Source organism: Microchirus variegatus (assembly GCF_963457635.1).
Source record: "Microchirus variegatus genome assembly, chromosome: 8".
In the NCBI taxonomy this organism is placed as follows: Eukaryota; Metazoa; Chordata; class Actinopteri; order Pleuronectiformes; family Soleidae; genus Microchirus; species Microchirus variegatus.
Window position 1 is genome coordinate 1204087 of NC_139809.1, and position 16815 is coordinate 1220901.

At 40.5% G+C, this 16815-nt stretch overlaps 1 protein-coding gene across 1 annotated transcript in view; it reads right to left on the reverse strand.

Moving 5' to 3' along the window:
* The window catches only part of LOC310930828 (cGMP-inhibited 3',5'-cyclic phosphodiesterase 3A-like), a gene marked incomplete at both ends in the record, with an annotated part of 72728 nt that overhangs the window by 9748 nt on the left and 46165 nt on the right, over positions 1-16815 (reverse strand). The window contains 2 exons of the mRNA XM_083893879.1: positions 5470-5627; positions 9184-9444. Of these exons, the coding sequence (XP_083750005.1) occupies positions 5470-5627; positions 9184-9444 (419 nt within the window). The remainder of the gene's footprint in view (positions 1-5469; positions 5628-9183; positions 9445-16815) is intronic.

Here is a 16815-nt window from a genome sequence, read left to right on the forward strand (position 1 = left end):
AATGAAAGTTGAAGAACTGGCAGACACTCTTCATATTCTGCTAATGCAGCAGAATAACCTCAGCTACTGACATTGAGCTTTCAGCACTGAATGTAAATAAGAAGGCCGGCTATTTTCACAGGGGGAATCTGTCAGTCAGAAATTAAGTGACGCTGCTTTTATCACAAAAAAACCCCCCAAAAAAAACCCTGTAATTACAGTTGTTAGCTCTGCAGTTACAGTAATTTAACTGTCTCACTAACACCTCGGTACGAAGACAAAACACACATTCCTCCTGTACGCTTTTTGTTTAAACCCTGTTTCTATGTAATGACATATATCATTAAATAATTTGTTTTCCTTGATACCTTTGGGAAGTATCTTATGCCAGCAAGTATATCATCTATCTTGAAGTGAAGCCAAGTTTAGCCAACATTAACACTTGTTGCCTAATCTCTACACTAAAATGAAGTTTGTATATTGATTGTTCGAGTAGCACAGCAAACAAAACCAAAAAATCTAATTTACTTTAGTATACACAGCAAAGGAATACATAATAATATATATTAAAAAAAACATTTAAAAGATAAATAAATGTTGTATTACAAATACAAAAATTCACATTTTGTTAAATGTAACCAGAGAGGCAATTCATCTCTCAGTAAAATATTTTTCCAGATGAATGAGTCATGACAATATTCACCACCCCAACACACACACACTGGTGCACACAGACCGAAGACCAACAGAAGTCTTATTTCACTTACATGTGACAGTTCTTCAGAAATTAACCATTCAACAGAGAAAGCAGAAATACAACCAGGTACTTGACTGAAAAATAAGTTAGCTAGTCCAATTTTTCCCATTCCCATTTTCTTCACACCAGCGTAGGCCTATTTTTCAAATTCTGTACTCCAAAAACACAACAAAAAACATGCAAAATGAAAATAATATGCGGTCCATGGCGTGTTGAGCAGTGGACCAGCTATGAGATGCATTCAAGAACCATCTTTAAATTCATCACTTTTTTTTCACATTCATGTTCATGCTGCCACTTTGCCGTAATAAATGCACGACAGATTAAGCAGACACTGGATTAAAAAGAATCCCAGATAAACCATTTTTCAGTTTTGTATCTTACAAATAATTGAATTGATTGATTGTATAAACAAACAAATAATCAAATCGATAATAAAGTAATAATAATTTTGTGACTGCATTCACTTAAAAATGTAAGATGTATGTAGTGGGAGCTTTAGTGCATCTTTTTCTAAAAAGACTATTCACACAAAAGTCAAAGCTCAAGATTGGTTTCTTGGTTTTTAGATAAAAAAAACAAAAAAACAATAGCGTTGTATTGTGTAACAGTGGACTGAGAATCTGTCTCTGGAGTGGAAAAATCACTCCTATTCTCACAAACTCTAAAACACATGTTGCCTTTCTTACAGTAAGCATGAACCTAATCAAGCTAATTATGTTGCAATGGGAAATACTGTATAAACTGCATAAACATTGTCTGCTTTGTCTGAGAAACGGCTCCTTCGCCTCCCCTAAACATTTATTGCTTATCTTAATGTTTCGAGCCATGTAATAAGCAATGACTCTCTGCCTGGTTTCCTCTCTGCTGCAGTTTACTTCCAGATTTTATACTCAACCACTAAGCAGGTTGACAGATTACTTTTGGTTGAGAGCCCAAACGGACAGTGTCCAAGCCATGATAAACACAGCAGCCATTATTTCTATTTCCAGTAATCTACCTACTCTTGAGCCAGATGACGTGGAGAAGATAACAGAACAGTGGCTGGAGCAGAGGAAAATGGAAGGTATTCAATCACCCCCTTTTTACCAGGTCTGTCTGATATAAAGTCGATATTGTAGCTTTGAAGTTGATGTTATTCCTTCTTAATGCCGTACGTCACAGAGGGCTGACATGATGGAAAAATGAGGGAGAAAAAAAAGACGCCTAATGTCCAAATTAAGATGGTAGAGATTTGATGATGGAGCAGAGAGAAGGCAATTGGAGCCATGTGTTCATGGTTATTGTTGTTCTGTTTGATCTGGGAATACATTTGGTTGTTACTGCTGTGTTGGCTGAGACTCAGGGATAACACTGACAAATACACATTCAAGTGTGTGAATCATAAAACACTCCCTTCTACTTCCCTTAAAACTTGTGATTGCTGTGTTAAAGCATGCAAAGCAGATAATGTGCAACTGCGAGCAGGCTGTCTGTGGGACAACAACCCAATAACAGTAAATAAATGTCTTTAAGCCCCGTTTAAATGTCTTCTCGCTTTGTTTCTAAAGCAATACATGGTCTCTATATTTCAGGGGGAAAACTCCCTCTAAATGAAGTGTTACTCTGCAGAGAGTTCCCTCAGCTGCATATTGAACTAAAACCCTGTACTCTCCCATTCTGTCTGCATAACCCGTGCCAGAAAAACAGCTGTCACACTGTGCATGTGTGTTTAATTGTAGGGCTGTGGTGATTGGGGGAGGCCCAGATGTTTGTTTATTCTCACACCACCATAAGTGGCCATCGCTGGGGCTTGTTGCTGAGCTTTAGGACCAGGCAACGTGGCTTTGTGTACAGAAGCAGCACAGTGTGTTTACATTTGCACAACGTGTTCAACTATCACATTGTCATTGTGCAAATAAGACCCAAATAAACCACTGGCAGAGACATGGTCCTCAACACAAATCAAAACAAGTAAATACATCTACAATTCATGTCTAAATCCAGTTTTGCAACTACTGTATATTGAATGAATATTGATATATGTAATATGGAATCTTCTGCAGTTTTAGAAACATTGAAGGAATTCAGAAGGAAACTATTTGCACAACATTTTGATTACATCTGCGTCATTCAAAACTCCGCCCTGTGGTCTATGCATTAACTTGCCACAAAGAAGCAATGCTGTCTCCTGATGTGTGTTCCTACAGTACTTTGGCAAATGATGGGTTGTATATCTGCCTTTTACTTGTTTGGGCCACATCCAGCAAAATTAAATGGAGCTGTGTGGTAAAGGAAACAGCAGCAACTGTGACTGGCATATTTAGGCAGCTGTTCAGGGAGCACAAAAAATGTAAACGTGATTAAGATATGATTGTGAAGTCCCATTGAACGTTAAGGATTTAGCTGTGCTACAGCTTTAAGGGAAACTACAGAAGTCCTTATTATATTGTCAGACCAGGACCACTATAAGTTAAATTGACTGTGTATTTCAAAGCTCTCACTGACCAAAGGTTACCTATTTTTGTAAGTGACACATTGCATTGCTTTACCTGATAGGTCAGTCATCTGTTCAGGTTTGAAATAATTCTTTATCTATCTTTTAAAAAAAGAAAAATAAATGTGGTAACTTACCACATTAAATATGCAGCAAGAAACATATCAGTAACATGTTAAGAGAACTTTTCTACCATTCAAAATCCACAACTGAACCTCTAACTCCTCAAATGAAGTTGTTTTCACTAAGAGTGTGTCTTATGTGCAGTACTCATTCCCAGTGTGTGCAGCTCACAAAGCCATACTTAAAAATAATGTAAATGAAAAATGTATCTAAAGACTTTTGGCCTAAAAATGTGAGCAGGTCAGATTTCTGCAAAAGAACCACTTCATATTTAATGCACATTATTGTGACAAAAGGCAGAGACTATAACATTCTGCAGGCATTGAAGTTGCTTTGGCTCATGTGTTACATGATCTGTCTCGATGGATGCAGCAGCACGCCGATCTGCCTCCTTTAATAAATGTTTAGAAATAAGGCCGTCGACGGTAAAATGAAAAGCAGTGGAAACAGTGGATTGAATCTCTGATTGGAGCAAATACTGCAGGTGTCCGTCTAAGACGAGCTGCAGACAATGTCTGGCGAGCTATTTAACTTTGTCTGGGCAGCTTGGCTTATTCCACGATCTGGGATGAGCCACATGCATATTGATGGCAACAGTTCAGTTGTACAGTACAGACATAATAACGCGTCTTCATAAGTCATATTAAAGATGTGGCTTCAGGAAAAGGGTTATCCTTTCTCAATAGAACTAAAAACTACATGGTTGACGTTGTCTAAAATCAAGAAAGTTAACTGCATCGAAGCACAAATACATCAACTTTACTCAGTACATTAAATCAGGTGCATAAAACCCATTGTTCACCTGCCTATGTGCTGCCTTGTGATGTGTTTTTGCCTCTAAATTCCAAATAAAACCAACAAATAGGAAGTGACTCCCTTATAGCAGAAAAAATCTATCCCCCAAAAAATGAATTTGAGGTTTGGAAAAAGGCCATGCAGCTGTAGAGTTATGCCTCATTTTACCAACTGAAACAGGATTCATTCACTGAGTTGCCAAAACAATGGGTTTTTATCTTTAAGTTTGCTGATTGGCCTATAGCAGACGATAACAACCACATACAGACGTTTACACAAGCCCTCAGTGTGTCCTAACTAACAGTTTTCTGCCTCAGAAGACTTTTGTGCCCACAACATAAATCCATCAGCGTAGAAAGTGAATTAAGCGGATGAAACACAACAAAAGCCTCTATTGTTGCGGCACAGTGAATATTTTAAAAGATGGGGAGTGAGCGCATGTCAAGTACTGTTTGTGCATCCACATCATAAAAACACATGCATGATTAACCTTTATACACAGCTTAATAATTTCCAAACTGACTGAGTTTTTCTATCATTATCAATTTCCCCTGAGCTGAAATGATTCATTACTTAATCCTAACAAACATTTTTTTTTATTTAACATTCGATGCTTCAATGTAATTTACTAGCATAGGGGGAAAAAAAGAGACTTTTATCCTGTTTTCAAGAAAGCTTTACTAATGGCTCTGTATATTTCTACTGATTCACTGCATCAGCATCCAGGCACAAACCCCACCACACACATATTATAAATGGTTACATGCACACAGAGCATCACAAACACCCATCACTCGTCGTGCTCTCATACAGAGAAATTTGACTTTTTCCGTCACAGTTCTCCCTAAAACCACTCAGAATATTCAGAACACTGACGTAAAAGCTGCCTCGTCCAGCACAGTACTTGCATGCAGGTCTATATTTAAGATATTTATGTGTATTATCATTCTTATGAGAATGTAAGAGTGTAAGTGTGTCTTAGTTATGCAGGTTAATGCATTTGCCTGTGGGGCATATTTCCATTCTGGCTCCCTTTGCATACATATCACTTTCCAGACTGCTGCACCATTACAGTACACTCACACTGCTCGTCCTGGTAGAACTACAGCAAAAGAGTCATGGATATACCTACAGTACAATGTTGCACAGTGGGCCCTATTTAGCATAATGAAGCGTAAAGAGCTTCCAGAGCTTTGAAATTATACTGCAAGTAGTGGATCTCACTTGATAAATCTACAATTTGAGCAAAGTACAGGCCTAGGACAGGGAGAGCATCAGCTAAAAATAGAATAAAACAAGACTGAAGCATGAATGAGTCAGTCAGCTGTTGTCCAGGTACCTGCAGGTGAGCGTTTCATGGTAGGGTTTGATGCTGGCGCTGCGATCCCTGCAAACAGGCCCAGGCTCGATGGTGGGAAGACCTGTGGCAGAGGTGGTGGTGGTCCATGTGGAAGAGATCCTCCTCAGAAGACCAGGGTGGAGACTCCGCCTGAGACGCTGCACACACACACATACACATACATGTATCAGAAAGTAACATCACTTTGATTAACACTTTGTGGGAGTCAAAAAGCATCGTTTTCATTGTGTTAACAAATCGATAAAAGCTCTGGAAATACAATTTTTCCACATAAAGTCAACCCTGCCGTCATCATTGCCTCAGAGATATAATTAGACAAGTGTCCCAAGAGTCAAGGATGGCTCCATACCATTTTTTCTTGTCCAACACCCATACCACAACTTCGAGTATCTAGCCGTACAATTATCAGTCTGATACAGTGGGTTTTACAACCTTTAAACAAGTACGTCCACAATATATCTGTGCAGATGCATTAACCACCTACTGTAGCCATAACCAGACTTTTCAAAAGCAATCAACCCCAACCGTAAAACAAATAATCCACTCCCATAAAGAAGATAAAGACATTTTTACAAACTGTGCTGATTTAGTGTTTTGGGGTTTTACTGAGTGTATGTTTTTCTTTTTCCAATAATCAACCCAGTGATTTTGTATCACACTGTATCACACTGATACAAATTAGGTGTGGGAATCGTAGGGTACCTCACAATAATATGCAATGCATGGTCCACAATATAATATCAACAAATCTGTCATAATCAATATATCGCAAGACAATCATAGAGCGATACGATCACGGTATATGTCTGAATTCAAGAAGACTCTTTATTCATTACATTTCTAGAGTGCTTTTCTTGACACCCAGAGCTTTACAAATTACCCATTATTAATTAACACATTCTCACTGGTGGTGGTAAGCTACGTGTAGCCACAGCTGCTCTGGAGCAGAATGACGGAAGCATGTGCGTCAAACGGCCCCTCCGACCACCACGATCATTCATACGTGCATGTTTTTCGAAAGCCGGAGAACCCGGAGAAAGCCCACACACACACGGGGATCGAAGTTGTTCCAACCAGGGTTTGAACCCAGGAACTCGGGTCTTCTTGGCAAGAGTGCTAACCACTACACCAACCGTGGGTCTTTAAAAAGAGCAGGACTTCTCTGTTTATTCACAACATAGAGAACAATCCCGCTGCAATCGCTCTTCTTCAGCCAGGTAATGTCCATGAAGTAGAGACGCCCGGCGAGTAAAACTAGCAGAGATTTTTTACTTCAGAGCATCTTAATTTGGAAATTAAAATATCAATATTTGCCCTGGCATATCGATTATTGTATTGCACGAGGAAGGACGACGGTGCAGCATATCACCAAATGGATTTTGACCCACCCTTAATACAGATACCAAGTGTTCTCTTCTCATCCCTATCAAGAAAGGTGAATTGCACATATAGATTCATCATCACTGAACTTCTGCATAACTGCAAGAGTTAGGGTGTGTTACATGGAACAGTCAGCATCGCTGGTCTGTACCTGATGTAATACATTGTTTCATTTGGTTCATGTTCACAAAGGCAACTCGCTATAGATTCTAAAAAGCCTGTCTTTTCTTTGTCTCTACATGCCTCCTCTCTGGAATTCCCAGTGGTCTGTTCCCTTGTGAAGCCTCCATCTGCTCAGTGCCATGCAGCAGCTTGGCACTGCACGTGTTCTCTCTCTCCCTCTCTCAGTCTTCTGCAGGGTGACCTAGTAAAGATCGCCTCAGAATCCTGAATGAGCCCATTCACAGTAAGACGTCATATACAGAGCACTGAGTGCATACACACATGCTCATACAGGGTGTTCATTAAGGTCACTTTAGGAGACATTTCAATGACTGTCACACACATACCTAAAAAAAACAAACAAAAAAACTAAAATCTCTGCACAATCAGGGCACATGAACACACACACACACACACACACACACACACACACACACACACACACACACACACAGACACATTCATGCACCACAAAATGTCAGGTCCACAGAGCCGCTTTCTCCACAAAGACAAAAAAAACAAGTGTATGATGATCTCATTCAATATTTATTCCCAGAATGCTGAGTTGTATAAAATTGCATGGAATTGTTTTTTAACTCCCAAATATTAACTTGTAATAATAGCACTGTAATGTGATTTTGCAGCTCAGTTGTTCCTTTAATGAAAGCCCTGCAGACACACACCAAAAGCAGCCATGACACAGACGCATACACATATCACCAGCGGTGACTGTCTGACAAAACCAGGCCATCTTCACAAAAAAAAAGAAAAAAAAAAAATCAAACTTCAGCCTGTCTCTGCAGCTGCTAGTGTAGATTTAATCATAACCTTTTTTCGAGCTACTTAAAGCTGAAAATAAACAACATTTTGTCTTTAACTTGTCATTATGATGTTAACACTGATTGCACAGTGTACGTATAATAGAAAAACAGCACCTTCTTGGTCCATTATAAGCTCTGCTGTCACTACTTTACTGCTTTATATTTTAGAGCAGTGACAGCGACCAAACAATAAGACGTGCCACAAAAGCTATCTGTGGCCTCTTAAAGACTGAGGTCATTTCAAATAATTTACAGGAAGATACAGTATGTGTTGCGTCACTCACGTTATTGATGTCTGCACAGCATCTAAGTTCAATGTATTGTACTTTTTTTTGCACCTCAGCAAACATGCTTTGGGTCCACAATAAATCAGTTTCAGGGAAAGAGGATGAAATGCATCAGTGTCTGCACCATATGATGGACATGGAACTGAAAGCCAGCAGGCAGGAAAAGCAAATACAGGCATTCTCATTACTCCACTAACCGCCTTCTCTTCTCCTGCTTTTCTCCTCATAGCTGGTTAGAGTTAGGAACATTGTCTCTGGGGAGTCGTATTGAATGAAGCCTTACTGGCAGCTCTGGAGGCACAGTCTCACTTAGCTACTTCTACTACTTTTTAAAGTTCTGACAGTGTAAAAAAAACAAAAAAAAACACACACACACACCTGTCAGACAAGCAAATGACAAGGTGGCACAGCAGCCGTCAACCACACACCTGCCAGCTGCTAAAACGGGACGGGTATCACCTCAGATTAATGGCTGATCCATAATCGGGGTTGGGAGTCCAGCTTTGTTGACACGTAGTCGTCGCTCATTGCGATCGATTGAGAGATGTGTTCACCTTCACACTGGCCTGTTCTCTTCTACCCAACACACACACACACACACACACATACGTACTCACGCAAGCACGCACGCACTGTCTGGCTCTGCACATCTGTCATGTTGACACAGCTGTGGCTATGAAAGGGAAAACAGTGCTCTGAGCAGTAGACGTGCTCTATTTTTCTTCACTCAACTCTATGAAAATACACTCCTTCATTTGAGGCTAAAAGCTCTCAGAGTGAAAACACTCATTAGCTCAAACTCAGGCTAAAAGATTAACATGTGTGGGGAGAGCTGTGTGGTGTATAAATCATTTGGCCTTAATAAGGTGGACTGAATTTCTATAAAAGGATTATTTCATACGTTTCCAAATAAAACTGTTTCGTCTGATTAACACTTGTGAATTTGGATATTTGAGTGAAATATCCCCCCACTTTCATCTGGGCTACCGAAATATCTTACCGGTCGTAAATCAAGACACTTGCGTCTTCAGTCATTGCTTTACCTTGTGGAAAGATGTCTTCTCGCCTTTCTCGGGTCCTTCCTCTGAGTCGGAGCAGGTGTAGGCGTCGCTGAGATTGAGGAGGGGAGCAGGGCGTGGCCGGTGCAGCGGCTGGAAAGTGAGCTGGGTGGTTAGCAGGTTGCTGACAGCACGAAGTGAGGTGCAGGTATGAGCAGGCAGGGAAGGGTCAGCCAGCAGGTCTGTGATTAGTCCGTGAGCCTCTCCCATCACTGCGATGTCCACCATGACTGTGGTGCCTGATGACTGTGACAGTGAGACAGAGGTAGCAACAAATTGACAATCACTGACAAGTCTCTTGGTCTCATAATGGCTGAGCGTAGCTTCCTGGTGACAGGCATGAAGGGCAGTTTAAAGATATTAGAAGATAAGAGTAAAAGGGGTTTTTCAAAATAACTGGCAGCCAAACTGTGCAAAAGTTTCTTAAAATTGACCAAGAGTCTTTACTCAGATGTTAAACCAAATAATATTGGATTTCATTCAAAGGGAAAGAGACACATTGAAACATTAACTTTGTTCCATATCTGTTCCATGTGTTTAAAACCTGTTCATTTCATTTATTGCTACTTTAAAGTATAACTTCAAAATCATTGTGATCATGTCCCCACTCTGAATGTGAATGTCTGTCCTTGCACTGAATACGTTTGGGGTCAGGCAGAAAGAGTGAGAAAAGCATGAAACATAATCAAAGTCAAGTTAGTTCAAGAGTCAAGCAAAACCAAATGCAGTAAATTAAAATACACAGTGATGAACAAAATATGTCAAGTACTCGGCTTCAACAGGACAAAATGACAGCGACAGGCGCCTCTGACTATTGCTTTTAATGTCAATGTGTCTGTGTATCTTGAATTTCTACAACTGTGATTAGTGTTATTCATGTTACACAGGACACAACCAGAGAGGGCAGTCAAACACTGCTTTTTTTCAAGAGCTGATTTTATTATAATAATAACATTGATGGGCCACATGGTGGATTAATGGCTGGCATTGTTGCCTTACAGCAAAAACACCCGTGTTCATAACTTAATAATTAAGTCTGACCTCCACCAAGCAGGTTATGCTTTTGCTGGTGTTTGTCTGTCTGTCTATATTATTCCATTTTAGTGGTGAGCCAGATATGGATGCAGGATAAAACATTTTTTAAACCTTGCACATTCAACAATAACAACTTTATCACAACAAACTCTGCAAGCAAATATAATGTAAAGGCCAACAACACAACAGAAATTGCCACCTCTCCAATTCTCACAGCAAATGTATAATATGGGGACGGCAGCCGCAATGAGAGCCAAAACCACAGCATTCTTTAAAAGTGCACTAAGCTCAGAGGGACAAAAAAACAACATAGTGAAAAATATATCAAATGATAACTTTTGACAATATCCAAAGTGAGAAACTGTGAAAAAGAAACACAAAAGAAAACCATTTTTTTCAGGAATCATATTAGTGTCAGACTGTGATTCTGCCAAGCTTTGTAAAAATCTGCCATAGTTGTGGTTTCACATCAGTTGCGTGCACATACACATGCACACTTTCAACCACTCAACACACCAACTTTTTTTTTTAGCTCAGAGGGAGTGAAAAACATGAGGAGGAGCAGGGTGGTAGGTGTCGACATGTCAGCGGTCGAACAGATCTCATCAACAACATTGAACTGAAACATGTTCAGCACGGTTGTGTATCACTTGGTGCTTAATGAATGGACTCGTTAGCAAAGTCTCCGAAAGAATCTGACCTTTGACCTCCTCAGTCACGACCTCTCAGACGGCTAACAGCCATCGTCTGTTACGGACCGTCTGCGCCATTGGCTTTGAAGGTATCAGGTCGTGTGAGCCAGCCTTGTTCTCGCAGCGCAGAGTAAAAGTTCACAACCCGCTCTTAATTGCTTTGCTGAGAGCAGTTGAACAACCACAACTAAACACAGGTCAGTCTCGGCTGCCAGCTAATTGATCTAATAAGCTCACAAGTTCCCCTTTCTCCGAAGAATGTTATCAGATTTTTTCTCCTTCAATATCCCATTCACTCTGACACCAGCTGCCAGGCACCCGGAATTATTCTGCTTCTACTGGCTAAGTGACAAGACGTTGACCTAAATAACACTTTCACTCAAAGGTGTGTTTTCAGGACATTCCCTGACACATTTAACGATTCATATGACACGAACAGCATTGGGACCGAGCTAATCTCTTTTAAGACATTAAGACGTCCGGTGGGGAACCTGATGGATGGATTTCTGCACAGATAACCATTGTGCTCCTATCATCCCTCCTCTGCATCTACTCACGCTCTTCTCTCCTTTACCCTGCACTGATGCATGCTTTGAGGACAAAATGTAAACACCTGTCTCACAGCTCATTTACAGGCTGATTTAGGAGTTTGCTAAATGGGGGTTAAAGAAGAATATGGCTGCTGGGGAACATCTGGCTCAACGGAGACAACACTGCACAGGGGATCTGAACATTTTCAAAAAGTGTGTGTCTTCAACTTCTTAAATCTTTACCCACTTCTCACACAGCCAACTCAAACGCCAGGTAAACAAATACAACAAAGGGTGGCACAAAAATATACCTTGCCATGTCCTGAGCAGTGACACGTGTGTGCACCCACACTGCGTCACTAAACTTGTGACTCCAAATTTGGACCAATGTGACTATATGGTAATAATGAATACCTTTGGTTCGATTTTGTGCTGTGAACAAGCCACTTAAAGCCCCCAAAAAAATTTATATTTCCGTGAAAGACTCCATGGATTAGGTGAATTGGTCACTCTAAATTGACCGTAGGTGTGAGAGTGTGAGTGAATGGTTGTTTGTCTCTATATTTGGCCCTGTGATGGACTGGCGAACTGTCAGCTGAGATAGGCACAGCACCACCCGCAACACTCCGGTGGAGGATAAAATGGTAGATAATGGATGGATGAAAGACTCCATGTGCATACGTAGAATCTGAAAGTTAAACTCTGGGACGCAGTGGGGAAGTGCTTTGACGGGATTTGTCCCATCAGTGACCCAAAAAGTGTTCATCAATGAGGAATCGTCGAGAAATGTTAAACAAAGCTGACGGCAGGTAAAGATAAAGATTGTCCCCCTAAAAACTAAGTCTCAGCTGGACGGCACCTCTTGATGTTCCTAATCATCCCAAAAAATCGGCAAAAACTTAATCCGGGAAATTTAAGCATCATCAATGGACATCCTGTAGCAGATCATACCTAAGTTACATCATATCATCAGATAACTTCCTGTTACATGACTGTGTTCATTCCTTAGACATGGCCACCTTTGTAGCAGGAGGCCTTATCTTCAGAGCGGATATACTGTATCTCATATGAGCCTCACTCAGTGACCTCAGTGATTAAAATCTGTTGTTTTTTTTTATTCTCTTTCCCCCGGCCTATCCCACATTCATTTAAGCACACTCAAATCTAGGAACCGTCAATGACTGTCCACCACTGGCTAATCTCTGTGGAGATTACATCCGGCAGAGTTTGTGTGGGACGCAGCACCAGGGAGAGACAGGAGTAGTTGTTTTAAATTAAACAAATCAAAGAGAACAAAGCTGCCTCTTAGGTAATAAAAAACAATGACGTCCTTAGATTAAAAAGTATTAAACATCCCCCTATTTCCAAACGAGCATATTTAAAGGAAACATGCAGACAGTTGATGGGTCTGATAACAGCTGATAACTATAGGCTGGCAAGCCCAGATAAACACATTAATACACTGTGTGTGAGCTCCTCAACAACTTTTTCACTTCACACCTCTTTTGTCTTTGATAGAACTGTTAGATTATAGATGTTCAATTTATTCACAAAGAGTAAAGTTAAATACTAAAGTCAAAACCGTGAACCTGATGCACAGTGATAGCTGTCGCCCTCTAGAAGTACTAGATATATAGGTACATTTTGACATTATAATGATACTGATCTACGCATCAATTCTTGGTAACAAACAATGAAATACTATATCTATTGCGATATAAACTACAACTTTGAATACTCAAGCCACTGTGCCAGAACATTTGGTCACACAAGTATCACAAATCTTCACAAAGTTGAATCATAAACTCTGTTGCTTTGTTTAATAAAACTATAAGCATGATTATGATTCCCCCAGAAAGTCAATCCGTGCACCAAACCTTGCACAGAATTTCTGTTATGACATTTTCACTATGAATAACAACAGTGAACATGATCAACGTCCGTACTGTGTTAACACAGCTTGGAACAGTACATCAATAGACTTGCCATAGATTAACACCAGCACAGCAGTTCATGTAAACTCAACCAAGGACCAGTCAAAACAAACCAACGATCACTCCTGAGCAGTGAAAAGCTGTTTGTCCACAGTTTCTCTGCACTTACAGACCAACTTGGCCGTGTCTGTAACTTTAGATGTAGTTAACTTCACCACAACTGGACCAGAATATTGTAAATAATTGTTACAGTTGTTCATTCATTCATTAATTCATTAATTCATTCATTCATTCATTCATTCATTCATTGTCTACTACTTTATCCTCCACATGAGGGTCCCAGGGGGAGCAGGAGCCAATCCCCGCTAACATGGGGCGAAATACGGGGAACAACCTAGGTGTCTTCACTTATTAGATTTAAATTAGAGCTAATTAAAACAACACATAACTCTGATTTGATACCAAATCAGCCTACTATGCATCCACAACATTCGATTAACATATGTACTGTAGGGCCAGTTGTTGATGTTCCTGCTCTATTCAAATATTTCCTTTTGCCAATAAATATGCAGAGGACAGATTAAGTGCCTTTGGTGGAACAAACAAAATGTTTGATCCTGCTGTGTAATGACGTATTAATGGGAATGGGATACACAGACAGAAAGGTCCTGAGATGGTTCCCGACATCAGCAGCTTTAACCCCTCGATTCCCTCAACTGAACATACGCTCTCCTTCTACAAGAATGACAAGGCTGTGTTCTTGCGTCTTGAAATTGTGCAATGGTGAGATTGTAATGCAGACCCAGAGGAGAATGAGACAAATGCCTCAGAGGTCTAGTGGAAAAGAAACGGGATTTCATTTCCTTTAGTTAACATAATTCAATGATTTAATAATCCCAATGAGGAATACTGGTCCTGACAAGGTCAGTGTTTATGCCAGAAAAGGTCCTGAAGAAGTGGCAAATATAAGTACACACACATGCAAACACACAGTGGTGCTTTCTTTGCAATCCCCCCCCCCCCCCAAATAAAAACTCTCACACGTGAGAAATGTAGGAATGTGCTCAAGAAGAAACTGTATATACATATACATATGTACAGAATATATACACCCATGCGTGTGTGTGTGTGTGTGTGTTTTCTTAGGGTGATTGCATTTGCACATACCTCTCAGCATGTTTGAGAAATCATTACCGCACAGTTTTCTATTTCAGTGGCAGCCCCGTTAGTTTAATGGCCATGATTACATCTGTCGAGATGGATTAGCTGAAGACGAGCCTGGGAGACGGTGATGTTCTCTGCTTAGAATATCAGCGCAGTGATACAGTGTCAATCGGAGCAGAGCTGTAACACTAAACTCCGGCGAGACATTCCTCATTCTCTCCCTCAGCACCAGCAGCCAAAACTACCCCCAGCAACACAAACCAAACCAAACCTCATCCACACCAAGGCACAACTTCCTATACAACTCCGATATCAGCTAAGACTGAAGCTGTGCTGAGTCACGTCCGTGGCTGCAGGCAGGATACAAGTATTACATATTTTTATTGAGGGGGGTTTATTTACTGGGAAAAGGTCAAATCAATTGAAGAGCTTGTTTTTCCTTCATCATATTTCATGGTGTTTGATTTCTGCAAAGGAGTCAATGAGGATTAAAAAACAGATAAAGAGGGAGAAAATAAATAAATAAAGGTAAATAAAATCAAAGCACGAGGTCAAATGATTTGCCTATGCTGAGCAATGATTCACTACATGAGGCAAGTACATTCATATTTATTTTGATTTAAATGATCTATAGTGCATTAGGGCAGTGGTTTCTTTTTTAACTTTGTAAACCAAGTAACACATTATCACCAACATTAAAATACAGTGGTGTAAATAGGCCGAGTAAAGTCAGCTACAGACTTTTCAAAGGAAGCAGATTTATCCCGATAAGGCAGTTTGCTCTCTCATCATCCTCCTCTTCCTCACGTTCTTTCAGACACTGGTATAGGGAAATAAGATGGATCAAGACAAAAGGTGACTTAATAGAATTATTTAATTGTGTAATTTTTCTACGCACTCGGGACAGAATTCCTCAGCTCCACTCTGATCACATACCCTGGTATATAGAGTAGAACAGTATTCCCAATTTTCCTCCAGAAGAAGCCTGCGTAACACTGGTGGTACATGTACCACAGCTTGAGAACCATGGCATTAGGACATGTCCAATTCAAATTTAACGAATTATACAGCACATAAATCTCTGTCCAAAGTGCTTAAAAAAAATCAACTTTTTATTCATTTAAATCCTTCTTATTTGGGAGGCCCCACCAGTCTCCAAAATGTGAAAAAAGATGACTCATTAATGTGTTTATGATCCTCCTCAGTCTAAGTACAGGAGATAAAACATGCAATGTTGACTACCTCTCTCATTGGGACGCCACAATGCGCTAAATTCCAGGAATTGTTTTCTCTGTCTTTGTCCGTAAAACACGCGTGAGTGCAGGCGAGGGCAACGGCATCTGAAAACCGGAAGTCCATGAAAAGTTCTATTCTTGGCTCCACAGTGCAGCACAGAGTTCTACACAAACTTCCAGCCTCAGATGATTTATCTGTCCAACGGATACATGTTTTATATGACAGCAATGCGCCAGCTAGAGCCTGCAAATGATCACTTTTCCAAATGCTAACTGCCGATCTGTCATTTCCTGTCCATTAAGTTTCGTTTTACTATTTTTTTAAGGGATACTCCTAAACAGAGCATTCTGAACAGGGCTGTCTTGGCAGGGTGATTGAACTGCTGTGGTACTTCATTCTTATGGTATTTTGACCAAAGCATGTCACGACATGTTCATTAGGACACCAGGGAACTCAGTTAAGGCTCACATAGAGTGGTCCTGTTGCACATATATGTTAGTTAAGGAGGTCTACTTACATACATTAACTTGTTTTTATGGTCAAAAACCTCCTAGTTTCTGTAAACGAGCCGATAGAAATCCCCTTTTCTGACGGTGTTTCCCAGCCCTGTATTTCAGACTCAACTCTCACCCCGGCTTCCCAACTGTCTTGTGATTGGCCAATACCAGGAAGTGACATAATCAGCACACCAGCTCTCAGAAGCACAGCTCCCCCCTCTGGAACAGTGGATCCACTGCTACTCATTATCAAAACATTGTTTTAACAGTGTTTAAAAATAGCTTCTTCACGACTCCCCGCCTCAGTCCCTTTGACGACCTTTGACCCAGAGTCAGACCCAGAGTCAGAAAACACTGTCACTCGTGAAACACCTCCACAACGGACGTTATTCTTCTTCTGCGGTTCAATGTACGCAACCGGATGTACCTGGACTAGTGCCCGGAGCAGGAGAATCTGCTGTTCAGGAGAACCGCTGTTTACGTAACCGGACCTGGTTTTTTCAGAGATCTCGCTGAGGCCGAGATTACA